The 16,432-nt window shown below is 42.9% G+C and overlaps 1 protein-coding gene across 5 annotated transcripts in view; it reads right to left on the reverse strand.

The window, feature by feature from the left end:
- Positions 1–16,432, reverse strand: part of XPO1 (exportin 1) — a 555,220-nt gene that overhangs the window by 173,121 nt on the left and 365,667 nt on the right. For all 5 annotated transcript variants that reach the window (XM_033936440.1, XM_033936441.1, XM_033936437.1 and 2 more), the window contains one exon: positions 11,983–12,166. In XM_033936440.1, the coding sequence (XP_033792331.1) occupies positions 11,983–12,166 (184 nt within the window). The remainder of the gene's footprint in view (positions 1–11,982; positions 12,167–16,432) is intronic.

The raw sequence follows: 16,432 nt of genomic DNA on the forward strand, positions 1-16,432 counted from the left end.
TCTTGCTTGATGAACTTGATGCACTTCTTCGAGGGAGTTAACAGGCAGATAGACAAGGGTGACCTGTTGACAATGTATATCTGGATTTTCAGAAGGCGTTCAACAAGGTCCTGCATCAACGACTACTTTGAAAAATTGTGAGCCATGGAATCGAGGGTGAACTACTCACATGGATTAAAACCTGGTTGGCGGATAGGAAACAGAGAGTGGGGGTAAATGGACAATACTCGGACTGAAAAACCGTCACGAGTGGAGTGCCACTCGGACTGAAAAACCATCACAAGTGGAGTGCTGCAGGGTTTGGTGCTTGGACCCATGCTCTTCAACATATTTATAAATGACCTGGAAATTGGTACGACGAGCGAGGTAATAAACTTTACAGATGATAGGAAGTTATTCAGAGTAGTGAAGACGCAGAAGGATTGTGACATAAACATGCTCAAGAAATGGGCCATGATATGGCAAATGAGGTTTAAAGTGGATAAGTGTAAGATGATGCATGTCGATAACAAAAATCTTATACACGAATAGAGGATGTCTGGTGCGGTACTCAGAGAGACCCCCCAGGAAAGAGACTTGGGAGTACTGGTCGACAAGTCAATGAAGCCATCCGCGCAATGAGCGGCGGTGGCAAAAAGGGCGAACAGAATGCTAGGAATGATTAAGAAGGGGATCACGAACAGATCGGAGAAGGTTATCAATCCGCTGTACCGGGCCATGGTACACCCTCACCTGGAATACTGCATCCAACACTGGTTGCCGTACATGAAAAAGGACACAGTACTACTCAATAGGGTCCAGAGAAGAGTGACTAAAATGGTTAAGCGGCTGGAGGAGTTGCCATACATTGAGAGATTAGAGAAACTGGGCCTCTTCTCCCTTAAAAAGAGGAGACTGAGAGGGGACATGATCGAAACATTCAAGATAATGAAGGGAATAGACTTAGTAGATAAAGACAGGTTGTTCACCCTCTCCAAGGTAGGGAGAACGAGAGGGCACTCTCTAAAGTTAAAAGGGGATAGATTCCGTACAAATGTAAGGAAGTTCTTCACCCAGAGAGTGGTGGAAAACTGGAACACTCTTCCGGAGGCTGTTATAGGGGAAAACACCCTCCAGGGATTCAAGACAAAGTTAGATAAGTTCCTGCTGAACCAGAACGTACGCAAGTAAGGCTAGACTCAGTTAGGGCACTGGTCTTTGACCTAAGGGCCACCGCAGGAGCGGACTGCTGGGCACGATGGACCACTGGTCTGACCCAGCAGCGGCAATTCTTATGTTCTTAGACACAAGATGTTGAAGTCTTTCTGTTTACGTGAAAGAATATATTTCTGAAATGCAGGAAGTTGTTTAATATGATGTTTCAGATAACAAAAAAATAAAAATTATAATTGATGGCCCTGTTTGTCAACATAGAGTTTTGATAGAGGCGTCGGCCAAACTTGTCCATAGTCCTCCCCTCTGACAGTTGGAACAAGAATAGTAACATAGTAGATGACAGCAGATAAAGACCCGAATGGCCCATCCAGTCTGCCCAACCTGATTCAATTTAAATTTTTTTAAAAAAATTTTTTTTCTTCTTAGCTATTTCTGTGCAAGAATCCAAAGCTTTACCCAGTACTGTGCTTGGGTTCCAACGGCCGAAATCTCTGTTAAGACTTACTCCAGCCCATCTACACCCTCCCAGCCATTGAAGCCCTCCCCAGCCCATCCTCCACCAAACGGCCATACACAGACCGTGTAAGTCTGCCCAGTACTGGCATAGTTCAATATTTAATATTATTTTCTGATTCTACATCTTCTGTGTTCATCCCACGCTTCTTTGAACTCAGTCACAGTTTTACTCTCCACCACCTCTCTTGGGAGCGCATTCCAGGCATCCACTACCCTCTCCGTAAAGTAGAATTTCCTAACATTGCCCCTGAATCTATCACCCCTCAACCTCAAATTATGTCCTCTGGTTTTACCATTTTCCTTTCTCTGGAAAAGATTTTGTTCTACGTTAATACCCTTCAAGTATTTGAACGTCTGATTCATATCTCCCCTGTCTCTCCTTTCCTCTAGGGCATACATATTCATGGCTTCCAGTCTCTCCTCATACGTCTTCTGGCGCAAGCCTCCTATCATTTTCGTCGCCCTCCTCTGGACCGCCTCAAGTCTTCTTACGTCTTTCGCCAGATACGGTCTCCAAAACTGAACATAATACTCCAAGTGAGGCCTTACCAATGATCTGTACAGGGGCATCAACACCTTCTTCCTTCTACTGACTACGCCTCTCTTTATACAGCCCAGCATCCTTCTGGCAGCAGCCACTGCCTTGTCACACTGTTTTTTCGCCTTTAGATCTTCGGACACTATAACCCCAAGGTCCTTCTCCCCGTCCGTGTATATCAGCTTCTCTCCTCCCAGCATATACGGTTCCTTCCTATTATTAATCCCCAAATGCATTATTCTGCATTTCTTTGCATTGAATTTTAGTTGCCAGGCATTAGACCATTCCTCTAACTTTTGCAGATCCTTTTTCATATTTTCCACTCCCTCTTCGGGAGGGAGTGGACTTTTGAGGTAATTGGGGTTTGCCAAACCCAGGAATGGAAATTATTTTGTAGAGAGTCCAATTTCTTTGGAGCCACAGGCACAGAAAGAGGAAATTCCCAATTTTTGTAGAGGTTTTCTCTAAAGATGCCATGCAATGGCAGTTTAAGGACCTCCCTAGGAGGCTGGACATTTGCACTGTATTTATGTTCAAATATATTTTATTGAGCTCAGCAAAAACTCTAAACAGAGAAACAAAAGTGAATACAGTCAAGCTCAACAATTTTGATTACAGGAACCATTCCCCACAGAGTTTCAACCCCACGAACCACCCCATCCCACCCCCCAACAAGCCCTCTCAAAAGCATCCCCCCATTTGTGTCCTCCTTCCAAGTACATCAGTAGCAAAAATAAATTGCAAAAGAAAACAGGTACACCAGGTGCAGCACAAGGGAATATAAACATAGAATCAACAGTTAAGCAAACGGCTGTGAGCCAAAGAAGTCATAGTATTCCAAAATGGTTCCCAAGTCCGTTGGAAGATACGGCCTGTAAGAGAGGAAAAGTCCGTAACATCTCTCCTCTCCCACTTGCACTGTATTTATAATCTGCTTATAACTTAACTGAAAGATCTTTCCCAAGCTGACAAAATGTGGGTGAAGGAAACTTCTTTGTAGGAGAGGATACAGTCTCAGGTGAAAATCTTGGAGACTTGGAAGCAGGAGAATCTCATCCTCAGTGGTAGAAAGAGAAGGTTCTGGATTAGAATCATCCTGTAGATCAGAATCCACTAAAACTGAAGGAGAACTATTCTTTGACTGGTGCTGGTCCAGTGTCAAAGGCTCTTTAGAATGTTTACGTTGTCGAGAAACTTTTGGTGTAGAACCATGCTTGGAGGAGGTAGAGGGATGGCTAGATGAACGATGCAGAACTGGATGGACATGACGACTGGTGTAAAGAATCCTGTTGATGCATCGACGGTACCAGAAGGCCTTGCAGTGTTAGACTCAGGCTGGGCCGGTACAAGAGAAGTTGACATCGAGGTAAAAAAAATTAAACTTATCCCTATACTCGTTAAGGAACAAAGCATCGAGCTTCTGTTGGAAAGTTAGCACAGATATCTTAGACTTGCTCTCCAGTACCACCTTCCGGAGAGGATGACAGAAGTTGTATCACCCCTCGATGGTGGAACTAGTCGCTGAAGGGATTGTTGCTTGGCTGGCATGAATGGACTCGATGCCTTAGTGATCTGTGACCCCATCTGGGAAGATGTTGGCTTTTTAGCTGGCTTACCAGATGGAGCGATGACTTGAGACACCGAAGTCTATGATGGTACATTGGGCGGTGTCAGTGACTTAGTCATTGGTGTCTTTGATGTTGATGGTGTCGATAATGTCTTTCCCTCCATACAGACACCGAACAATTTTTCCTGTTGAACGATGTGGCTTTTTATGGTGCGCTTTAGAAGAGTGGAACACCGCACAAAGTTTGTATCTGGTGCTCTGGACCCAGGCACTGAAAACACCAGCAGTGAGAGTCCGTAAGGGAAATAGTGCGAGAACATCAGCCACACTTTTTAAAACCCGTCCGCGGGTGTGACATGAATGGGAAGACCGCCTCAGCTAAATTTAATTTGATAGCTGAGGTGATACACAGAGCCCCGCCGGTAAACCCACCAGATGGCTGAAGAAAAAAGAAAACTTTTTTCTTTTTAATTGTTGAAGTGTAACTAAAAAGAAACAAAATCAACCGAAGAAATGAATGCGAGAGTGGGGAGGCAAGGAAAAAAATTCAATGAATATTGAGAAACACGACTTCTTAGCTCAGCGGAAAACTAAGAACTGAGGCACTGCGTGCCTACGTCAAGCGGGAAGGCACTCACTCATATGCGGTGTGGGCTATCGTGAACTTTCTAAGTTTCTTAAAGTGGCGATGCACTTTTAAAGTGTCCATACTGGGGCTCCATTGATGACATCACCCACATATGACAATATGCTGCCTGCTTGTCCTGAGATAAGCAAAAATTTTCTTCTCTCCTGCGACTGTCAGGTGGAACCACTCAGGACTCTGCCTATGAAAAAACTACCATCCTAGAGATTTTTTATGATAGAAATTAGCAACATAATTATGTTGTTCACAAATCTGGTGGTCAATGTATGTTTCCGAGATCTTTTTTCTTCTCCAAGAAAACATAGCAACATAAAAATAGCCTTACTGGGTCAGACCAATGGTCCATCAACCCCAGTAGCTCATTCTCACAGTGGCCAATCCAGGTCCCTAGTACATGGCCAAAACCCAAGGAATAGCAGTGACTTCCCCCATGTCTTTCTTAATAACGGTCTATGGACTTCTCCTCCAGGAATTTGTTAAAACTTTTCATAAAACCAGGTACGATATCTGCTCTTACCATAACCTCTGGCAATGCGTTCCAGAGCTTAACTATTCTCTGAGTAAAAAAATATTTCCTCCTATTGGTTTTAAAAGTATTTCCCTGTAACTTCATTGAGTGTGCCTTAATCTTTGTAATTTTTGATGGAGTGAAAAATCGATCCACTTGTACCCGTTCTACTCCACTCAGGATTTTGTAGACTTCAATTATATCTCCCCTCAGCCGTCTCTTTTCCAAACTGTAGAGCCCTAACCTTTTTAGTCTTTCCTCATACGAGAACAATTCCATCCCTTTTATCATTTTGATTACTCTTCTTTGAACTTTTTCTTGTACCACTATATCTTTCTTGTGTACAATTCTGGAGACTTTCCAGAGGAAGGCTACTAAAATGGTGCGTAGTCTAAGGCATATGGGGACATAATTAAAAGATCTCAATCTTTTTATTTTGGAGGATAGGTGGGAGAGAGAAGACGTTTAAATACCTATGTAATGTAAATGTGCATGAGTTGAGTCTCTTTCATTTGAAAGGAAACTCTGCAATGAGAAGGCATAGGATGAAGTTAAGAAGTGATAGGCTCCAGAGTAATCTAAGGAAATATCTTTTTACAGAAAGGGTGGTAGATGCATGGAAGTCTCCCGGAAGAGGTGGTAGAGACAGTAGCTGTGTCTGAATTCAAAACGGCATGGTTTAGGCATGTGAGATCTTTTGAGGGAGAGAAAGAGATAATGGTTACTGTGGATGGGCAGACTAGATGGGCCATTTGGCCTTTATCTGCCATCATGTTTCTATAAGACCAGAACTGAACACAATACTCCAGATGAGCTTGCACCATGGAGCATAACAACATTCTTAGTCTTGTTAACCATCCCTTATTAAATAATTCCTAGCATCCTGTTTGCTTTTTTGGCTGCTGCCGCACATTGGGTGGAAGGTTTCATCGTATTGTCTATGACAACACCCAGATCCGTTTCTTGGGCGCTAACCCCCAAGGTGGACCCTAGCAACTGTGATTCGGGTTATTCTTCCCAATATGCATCACTTTGCATTTGTCCACATTAAATTTCATCTGCCACGTGGACGCCCAGTCTTCCAATTTCCTAAGGTCTGCCTGCAATTTTTCACAATCCGCATGCGTTTAACAACTTTGAACAGTTTAGTGTCATCTGCAAATTTAATCACCTCACTCGTCGTTCCAGTTTCCAGATCATTTATAAATAAGCTAAATAGCACCGATCCCAGTACAGACCCCTGCGCCACTCCACTCTACTTTCCTCCATTGAGAAAAATGACCATTTAACCCTACCCTCTGTTTTCAATCCGATAACCAATTCCTAATCAACAACTGAACTTTGCCACCTATCCCATGACTCTTTCTCAAGAACCTCTAATGAAGAACTTTATCAAAAGCTTTCTGAAAATCTACCGTAGATACACTACATCAACTAGCTCACCTTTACTCACATCTTCAAAGAAGCCAAGTAAATTGATGAGGCAAGATCTTCTTCAGCTGAACCCATGCTTACTGTCTCATTAAATCATGTTTATCTACATGTTCTACAATTATATTTTTCATAATTGTTTCCACCATTTTGACTGGCACTGAAGTCAGGCTTACCGGTCTGTAATTTCCCGGATCTTCCCTTTTATTTTTTACAATATTTATTCATTTTTTTAATCTTACAAATTACATACCCGTTCTAGCAATACAGAGTACATTCCAAACTAAAATATTGAAAAAAAAGGAAAATTATGAAACAGATAGAAACAACAATCTTTGGAATACATCTCTTCCTTAGACCACTATCAATGGGAGAGAAAACCAACAATTTAAGGAAGTATTCTACAAAGTATTGAGTCTCCAGAAAGGCTTAAATGGACTATTCTTCAGTTACTCTAATAAAAAATTTTTTATCTGGAGCCACCGGTCAACTTCTTAATCTACAAAAGACCCGAGATATTCAGGGAGGAATAACACATATTTTATAGTCAAATATCTGACAACACATTTGCAGAGATACGCTAACAGGAAAGTAGAACCCAATACTCTTGTATCATCTTGCATTAGATGAAATTCTCTTCGTTTCTCCTGAGTGGACTTTGTCACGTCTGTATATATCCATATTTTCTGTCCACAAAAGGGAACTGCTCCCTTCTTGAAGAAAATTTTCATCATAAACATAAGATCTTGTTCAAATACAACACTCACTAAAAGGGTGCTATGCTCTTTAACATTGGATAAGGAATCTTCCAAAATCCCTGTTAAATCTTGTGGTACAACATCGATACTTTGAGTCATTAAGGAGTTTTCAGAGAGACTATTCTTTCCCTTAGTAGATGGTAAGAAATAAGCCTTAATAGGTGAGATTGATTCTGCTGGAAAATTCAAATTCTCTAAAAGAAACTTCTGGAAAATTTCAATTGCTGACAAAAGTGGAATCTTTGGACAATTCAAAATCCTCAAATTTAAACATCTATTGAAATTTTCTATCTGTTCAATTTTCCTTTGAAGAAAATATTGATCTTTTATAATTGTTGAAATAGAATATTTTAATCCAACTGATTCAGATTGAATTTTTTGGAAACATTTTTGTTTAACTTTCTGTATTCAAAGTAAAGGCATCTTCTTTAGAAACCAGTACCTCCATACTATTAAGTCTTTCCAACCTTCACATCCAGGCCCTTTATTGCCTCAAGGAGTGTTTCCAGTGTAATTTCGGGTTTTACCCGCTGCAATAGAGCCTTCTCATAGCTCTTCCCAGCCAGAACTTCTTCAGATGAGCCTTCTTGTGAGTCGGGCTCCAGGGTCTCCTCCTCCTCACGTCTAGGATTCGACTCCACACTCATCTCCACTGAGCAAGGAGGAACGGGGGCATTGGGGGTGAGAGTGAAACTTGATCCAATGAGTCAAGCACTCCCCTGCTCAGCTCCGCCACGAATCCTGCCCTATGATTTTGCAGCTGAGTGCCGGCAGTGGGCTGCAGCTCCAAAAATTACAGCAAAATTGACTATATTGGGGAGGATGAGAGCGCTGGTGAAATCATCGCTCCTTTCCTTTTAGAATGAGGCATTGTTCAAATTAGAAAAACACAGGTAAAAGTGAAATTTTAAAGAAAATGCGGAACTCACAGGATGCCATCAGCATCTGTCCGCCATCTTGTTTTCTCTCCGAGTAGAATTCTTTTTAAACATCGGCGCAACATTGGCTACCCTCCAATTTTCAGGTACTATAGTTGATTTTAGTGACAGGTTACAGATCACTAACAGCAGGTCAGCAATTTCATGTTTGAGTTCTTTTAGTACTCTGGGATGTATACCATCTGGTCCAGGCGATTTATCACTTTTTAATGTGTTGATTTGGCTTAGTACATCTTCCAGATTCACCGAGATTTCTTTAAGTTCCTCCTCAACATCACCATTGAAAACCATTTCTAGTTCAGGCAGATATCTTACATCTTCTTCCATAAAAACCGAAGCAAAGAATTCATTTCATTACATTTCATTTGTGATTTCTATTCCGCCTGTGCCTTGCGGTTCTAAGCGGATTACAGTTAAAAGAGATCAGGACATTACCGAGAGAATTACATTACAACGATTTAAGTAAATTAGATGTTGTGGTATAGAAATACAAGTATAAGATATCTGGATTTATCGATAGAATAACTTGACAGGGTTCAAGTAGTTACAAGGTTCAGTGGGGAAAACAATATAGGCAACTGAAGAAAGATACCTAACTTTGAAGGAATCAGTTAAGTGGATACATAAGGGAGATGCTTATTTAGGAGAAGGTTAAATGGATACCTAAGGGAGATGCTTATTTAGGAGTTTGGATATTTTTCGTAAATGAGGTTCAAGGGGATGACTAGTGTGTTATTTGCTGGGGAGAGTGCATGTGCGATTGGGGAGGGGAGTATTAAGTAAGGACGTGTTTTTTGAAAAGAAATGTTTTGATTTCTTTCCGAAACACTTTGATGTCTGTTGTTTTGATCATCAGTTTGGTGATGGTGGGGTCAATTTTCGCTGCCTGAGTTGCTAGAAGGCTGTCGTAAAGTTTCTTACGTCGGGTACCATTGTGAGGGGGGAAGGTGAAAAGATTCTGAGTTCTTCTTGATCTGGGTAGTCGGTAGCGGCAAAGACGGTTGTTCAGGTAATTGGGGGCCATACCATGGGTTACTTTGAAAAGTAAGCAGTAGAGTTTGAATTGAGTTCTTGCTTTTATCGGAAGCCAGTGAGAGACTACATAGGCGGGTGTAACGTGGTCGAATTTGCTGAGCGAGTAGATGAGTCTGATAGCTGTGTTTTGAACGGTCTGTAGTTGTTTTATCATAGTATTTGGGCAAGGTAGGTAGAGGTTGTTGCAGTAATCTAAGGAGCTGAGTATGAGGGATTGTACAATGATCTTGAAGTGTTCTTTGGAAAATAATTTTCTTATTTTTCTTAGGTTTCGCATGGTGAAGAATGCTTTTTTTATGGTATTGTGTATTTGTGTTTGCATTGTGCAGCCTCTGTCTAGGTGTGTTCCCAGAATTTTGAGAGTATTCTGTATTGGATATTTGATTGTGTTTACATCTAGTTCTGTTAGGGATGGTTTTTGTTCCTTCTCTAGTAGTAGGAATTTGGTTTTCTCCGCATTCAGTTTTAACTTGTGGTTCGTCATCCACTTTTCTACAGTTTCCAATGTTGTTTTCAGGCGTCCGTTGGAGGTGGGGTCTTGGATGTCGAAGGGGAGGAGGATGGTTATATCATCCGCGTAGCTGAAGGATGTAATGTTTAGGGCCGTGCCTAGGGATGCTATGAAGAGGTTGAAAAGTATGTGTGATAGAGGGGATCCTTGTGGAACTCCGCAGGGGTTTGACCATGAGTCGGATAGAAGATCATTTGACTTGACTCTGTATGATCTTGTTTTGAGGAATCCTTGGAACCAGTTGAGAACATTACCTGATATTCCTATGGCATCTAGTATCTGGAGTAGTATGGAATGGTCAACTAAGTCGAATGCTGCTGAAAGATCGAGTTGGATGATTAGTAACTTATTTCCTTTGCTGAGGTGCTGACGGGCTATGTATAGTAGGGATACCAGAAGTGTTTCAGTACTGTGATTGGTTCTGAATCTGGATTGAGTAGGGTGTAGGATGTGGTGGTCTTCTAGGTAATTGGCGAGATATTGTACTACTAGACCCTCTATGAGTTTGACGTATAGAGGTATAGAAGCGATTGGTCTATAATTTGTTGGGCTGTCTATTGGGCCTTTGGGGTCTTTTAGTATGGGAGTAATTATGATTTCGCCAAGTTCCGGGGGGAACTGACCTTCCCTTAGGGTGGTTTGCAGCCATAGCGTGAGACCAGCTGTGAATTTAGTGGACGCTGTAGCTAGTAGATAAGGAGGACAATTGTTCAAATCACATGAAGATTTGCTGTATTTTTTATACAGCCGGTCTAGGTCTGACCATTGTGTCGTTGGGAAGTCGGTCCAGGTCCTATCTGCTGAGGTGGCTTCGTCTTTTGTGGGTTTTGTTAGTTTGTCAGTTTCTCCGCTATGGCCTTATCCTCCCTGAGTGCCCCTTTTGCTCCCTGATCATCCAACGGTCCCCACAGATTCTCTCATTGCTTTTCTTCTTCTGATGTACCTAAAGAAATTGTTGTGTTTTTGCCTCTTTGGCAAGTTTCTCTTCATATTCTCTCTTAGCTTTCTTTATCAATGCTTTGCATCTAACTTGCCAGTGCTTGTGTCTCTTCTTATTTTCTTCATTTGGATTCTTTTTCCATTCTTTAAAGGATTTTTTTTGGCTCTATTAACTTTTTTCACTTCACCTTTTAACCATGTCGGTTGTCGTTTCCTTTTCTTTTCACCTTTGCTGATTATGTAATACATTTGGTCTGGACTTCCACAATGGTATTTTTAAATAACATCCATGCCTGGTTTACAGTCCTAGCCTTTGCAAATGATCCTTTTAGCTTCTTTTTAACCATTTTCCTCAAGTTCTTTTTGTTCAAGTTCTTTTTGAAGCCTTATTTTGGATAGGATACATAGGTTTCTTGTCCATCTTTATATTGTGGTAGTAGTATTAATAAGGTGGTCAGAGACTGAACTGGAGGTTCCTGGCTCCCCAGCATGCACTGCGGAACATGCAGCACAAGGCACTCTTCGGGTGCCCAACTGGCACAAAGTTTGCATGAATTCATGTCACTGGAGCATGAGGACTCCATCCCTGGTGGTTAGAATCAAAATCAAGGCGTTTTGAAGAAATTTGAGAACTTAGAATTCAAATCAGAAAAAGTCTAAGATGGCCCGCTGAAAAAACTGTTGTAACGCCACTGTAGGGCCTAAAAACCCAGTGATTATAGGATTTCTGGGGTGGGGGAACAAGGCTACAACATTATATAACCTCAAAAACCTCAATTTCAGAACCATCCCCTCAAACTGCCTTGTGGGTTTTGACAGCTATACTCACAGACCAGACGCTGGGAAGTTGTGTTGAGCCTGCCATAAATCCTCTCAGGGTAGATGAAATTAGGAGAGGACCTCTGTCACCAAGAAAGCTGTCTTTTGACTCTTCAGCTGCCAGTCGGGCCACAGCTGGACTGAGCCTTAACCCCTGGGACCAGAATCCAAACACCATGAATAGGGTGGGGGAAAATGCAGCTGACGCAGTGTGCGCTCCAAAGAAATGCTGAGGTCCATATTTCATGTAGGCTGGCTGAACAGGTCTCAGCAGGATCCACCTCTAAGCTGCAGACAAAAGTCTGCAACTCTCACACAGGCTAGGCAGTCACTGGAGATGAATAGGAACACAAAATCCCACAGAAAACACATGAAAATTATGTTTCTATGACCAAACAGATCAAAGTTGCTCCTACAGGCTCGCTTCCAGAAGAAATAACAGACTCGCAGGAGGTGATGCAAGGTCCTTGGTTCAGCATAGCATTCCTATTGCACTGGAAGGCATGGTTAGGCAGACTACATAGGTCTTATGGTCTTTTTCTGCCTTCATTTTTCAATGTTTCTATGATTTTTCCATATCATGGTGAGGATAATACAAAGCATTTTCTTTAGCAGTCTTACCGTTAGCTTGAATAGCAGCCGAAATGTTTTCACTTAGGCACTTGTACACATTCAGCATATCTAAATATATCCTTCCCAACTGAATTACGAAAGGGTGGCCAACAGCTTTGCAGGCTCTTACATTTGTTTTCAAAATGCTGCCAAGTTGCTTGACTGTTTCAGGATCCTTAAGGATATCAACATTCTGTTGGAGAAAAAAAAATATTCTAATTTCTTTATATTTAATTTTGTGTACAAATACCAAACAAAAGTTTCACGATACAAAATATTACTTAAATAATGAAAAGATTAGGTTCTTACCTTTGCTAAACTTCTTTCTTGCAAATCCACACTCTATTCCTGGACAAATGGGTTATGTATCCCACGTTGCGAGACTGCTTTTAGGAAGCCTCATTTACATACTTTTCTGACCCTCCCCTCTTACCTCAGGACTGCCTTCTGGTTACCAGTTCGTGGAAAAGCAGACGGTTATACCTGTAGAGGACATAGACAAAAGGGAGTGGTACAGGGGAAACTCCCTGACTAAGTCTAATCTGCTCATAACATGAAAAGTCTTAATCAAACAATTGAAACAGGTTATCAAACATTATAAACCTGAAAGAAACTGTGCTATAAGGAGACACAGCCTTCACTAACAGAAGGAAGAGTTACAGCTAGGGACCCCCAAGGCAAAGTGCGTAACATAACTGGATGGTACTAATAGAAAGGCTGGTCAAGTGATCATAATGTTTCCTGAATATAATCATGTTGCTATTCAAATGTTTATTTGATGTAATATAATACAATTAAAAAAAGAAAAGAAAGAAAGGCTGGTCAGAAACCATAAGTCCAGCTTACCAGCTTATTAAGGCAGACAATCAGTGAATCAGCAACTCCCAGGGCAGGTTCCAGGAATAGAGTATGAATTTACAAGAAAGAAGATTAGCAAAGGTTAAGAAACTAATCTTTCATTCTTGTACAATCTTACTCTATTCCTAGATAAGTGGAATGTAAGAGTACTCCCTTAATGACTGATAAGTCTGCCGTCAAAACACAGGAACCAAAAGCAGCATCCTGTTTGGCTGCCACATCGATCTTGAAAAACTCTGTAAAGGTATGCAGCAAGGCAGATCAGGTAGCAACTCTGCAAATCTCAAGAGAAAATCACCAATGATTCTGCAGATGAGGAGAAGCCTCTAGTAGAATGAGCACTCATAGAAAGAGGGGCTACTTTCTGGCAGCAATATAGGCTGATGAAATCACAATAGGGATCCATCTAGAAATGATGGCGTTCGAAGCAAGCCTACCCTAATGGGCAGCACCCATCATTACAACCAGGTTATCAGAAACTTGAATCTCGTTCATGACGTCCAAGTACCGCAACAAAATCCTGCAAACATCCAGTGACCTCAGCACTCAGTCCTGCTTTCTTGATCCCAAGGGAGTAAAAGTAGGCAGCCGGACCTCCTGGTTGATGTAAAAACTAGAAACTACCTTCAGAAGACAAAAGGAAACACATTGGAATCTGTAATCCGAAGAAAAGGATCTTTGCAGTATAAAGTCTAAAGTTTGGAAACCCTGCATACTGAAGATATAGCCACAAGGAAAACTGTCTTAACAGTGAGATCCATTAAAAAATGCCTGTTCCAGAGGCTCATAAGGCGGCCAAGCAAGCAACCATAGAACAAGATTTAGATTCCAAATTGGACAGTGAAGCCATAGTGGGGGCAAAGGCACAATGTGCCCCTAAGAAACCTGACAATATCTGGATGAGCAGCCAAAGAGCCTCTCAGGGGCTGAGGTACAAAATAATAAAGTCCTGAAATCTGAACCCTCAGAGAGCTGAAAGCTAGACCCTTTTCCAGACCATCTTGAAGGAATGTGAGAATCAGTGGAACTGATGGCAAGATCGGATCCTTGGGCATCTAGACGCATCAAGATTGATAATACTTCCAAGACTTAACATAGGCCACCACAGTTGACCTTTTTGCTGCACAAGGGAGTAGCTATTACTCCTGAAGAGTAGCCTCTGAAAAAAGGCTGTGTTCTCAAGATCCAGGCCATAAGACCAAAGTGGTCTGAATCCTGGAACGCAAAAGTAGACCAAAGTGGCCTGGACCAAAGTGGTCTGGATCCAGGCCCTGTGTAAGGAAACAAGGATGGCAGGGAAACCTGAGCCTCTGATCCAGCTGTAAACGCACAAGGTTGACATACCATGTCTGTCTCTGCCAGATGAATGCCACAAAAACCAAACAACTTCTGTGCATCTTGATACATATCAACAGAAAGCCTATCATGGGCCACGGGAGAAAGAATGACGACCCTCCAGTGGTCAGGGCTGCACTAGCAAGTCCAAGCCTTCACTTTCTGGCTCGTGATGGCAGCTGAAGAACTGATCTGTCTTCTTGTTGGCCATCAACACCATAAGGTTGAACGGTGGATGACCTCACTGCTTCACTATGCAGCTGGAGGCTCTCTGTGACCAGGACCAATATCTGACAGCTGAGATAATCTGCCAGAAAGTTGTCTACTCTGGCTACATGCGCTGCAAAAAATCACCCAAAGGTGGCATTCCGCCAACCGAAAGAAAAGATGGCCTTCCTTGCGTGATGTGCTCCTGGTGCCTCCCAGGTGGTTGACATAGGCCATCTGATGTGGCATTGTGCCTGATTCTGGAGAAGTTTGAAGAGCAGGAGAGCCAGACATATTGCAAAAAGCACCAGGCAATTGATTGACCATTTCTTCTTGGATGGGGATCACCGGCCCTGGACCGGACTGTCTGAGTAAAGATCACCCCAGCCATTCAAGCTGGCATCCATCGTCAGGATCACCCATGCTGATATCCAGAGGAGAAGAATCTGGGACAGAGATGGAAGATTCAACCACCAGGCCAGTCTCTTCCGAGCCTTCAACAAGGAAGCTGGGCATGTAGCAGATCCCTCTGCAGACTACAATGGGAAATAAGTACATCCTGTAGTGAGAGCAGATAGGCCCTTGGCCAGGGAATCATGGTTGCAACCAAAGACCCCAGGACCTGTAGATACTGCCAGGCTGCTGAGGCAGGAGTCTCTAGGAAAGCACGTATTAGCTGGTGCAAGTTGGGCAGAAATACCTTGTTCCACCCTGTGGCAAAGCGGACTCTCAGGTTTTCCAAGTCTTGAGTTGGAACAAGCTGGCTCTTTCAAAAGTTGATTACCCAGCCTAGACGTTAAAGCAGATGAACGACCTGGGGAACCGCCTGATGCCCTTGGGACTCTGACTAAGCTCTGATAAGTCCATCCGTACCTGGAAAAATGGCTAGAATTCCGAGATGGGCTGCTACAACAACCATCTCTTTGGAGAATGTACTGGGCATGGCCGCAAACTGGAAGTGCTGTTGCAGGACATGGAACTTCAGATATTTCCTGTGTTCCGGCAAAATAGAGATATTAAGATAAGCTTCAGTAAAGTCCAGGAAAGCTAAGAATTTCCCAGGAGCCACCAAGGTGATCACCAACCAGTTTCCATCCTGAAGTGGGAGACCTTGAGGGCCGCATTGACGGCTTTGAGGTCCAGGATTGGTCTCCAGTCTTCGGAGCCTATTGTTGGCATGCAGAAATTAAATATATGTTGAAATTATGTTTATATATGATTTATATTTATAATTTATATATATGATGAAATTATATAGAATATCTGCTGGAGCCCAAGTCGCCCACTGGGATGTGTTCTATGGCCACAATGTTCAGGAGAAATTAGGACTGTGGTCTCTACCCAGTCCGCCCTGTCTGGTCTTCCCACCAGGGAGTCCAGAAAGAGCTCTGAAAGGGGCTGATAAAACTTGAGTTTGTAGCTGTCCTGAAGAATATCCAGGACCCAGTGAAGAGATGATAACCATCCATTTTTTTCAGGAAAGCCAAAAGCTGCCCTCCGATCTGTGGAGGAGCAGCCGAAGGCCTGGCATCAGAACTGTTTCTTAGGGGTAGATGGGGTGGTTCCCCGTAGACTGTGGATGCCGGAAACCACCAAACTGCTGCTTGGCTGACTGATAGATTTCTTATCTGAGGAGCCTCCACAATACAGTGGTACCTCGGTTTACGAGTGCACCGGTTTGCGAATGTTTTGCAAGACGAGCAAAACATTCGCAAAATTGGCGCCTCCGAAACCGAGCGCACCTCGATTTGCGAGCGCTCCCCGCGAACTGGCACCCTCCCCCCGCAATCCGGCACCCCCCCGCCGCCATTGGGAACCCTTCCGCTGCCATCGAGCACCCGCCCAGCCGCAACCTGAAGTCCCCCAGAGCCCTCTTCTTACTTTAATGTAGCACCGGCATGTCGGCCTCCTCTTCTGTGCTGGCCTTGAGCATGTGCACATGCTCAAGGCCTGCGAGTTCACGTTCTCTCCGAGAATCTTGGAGAGAACGTGAACTCGCAGGCCTTGAGCATGCGACAGATAGAAACACCTTCTTAAGATATGCCAATTAAAAGAAAGT

Source organism: Geotrypetes seraphini, chromosome 3 (genome assembly GCF_902459505.1).
Source record: "Geotrypetes seraphini chromosome 3, aGeoSer1.1, whole genome shotgun sequence".
Taxonomy (NCBI): domain Eukaryota; kingdom Metazoa; phylum Chordata; class Amphibia; order Gymnophiona; family Dermophiidae; genus Geotrypetes; species Geotrypetes seraphini.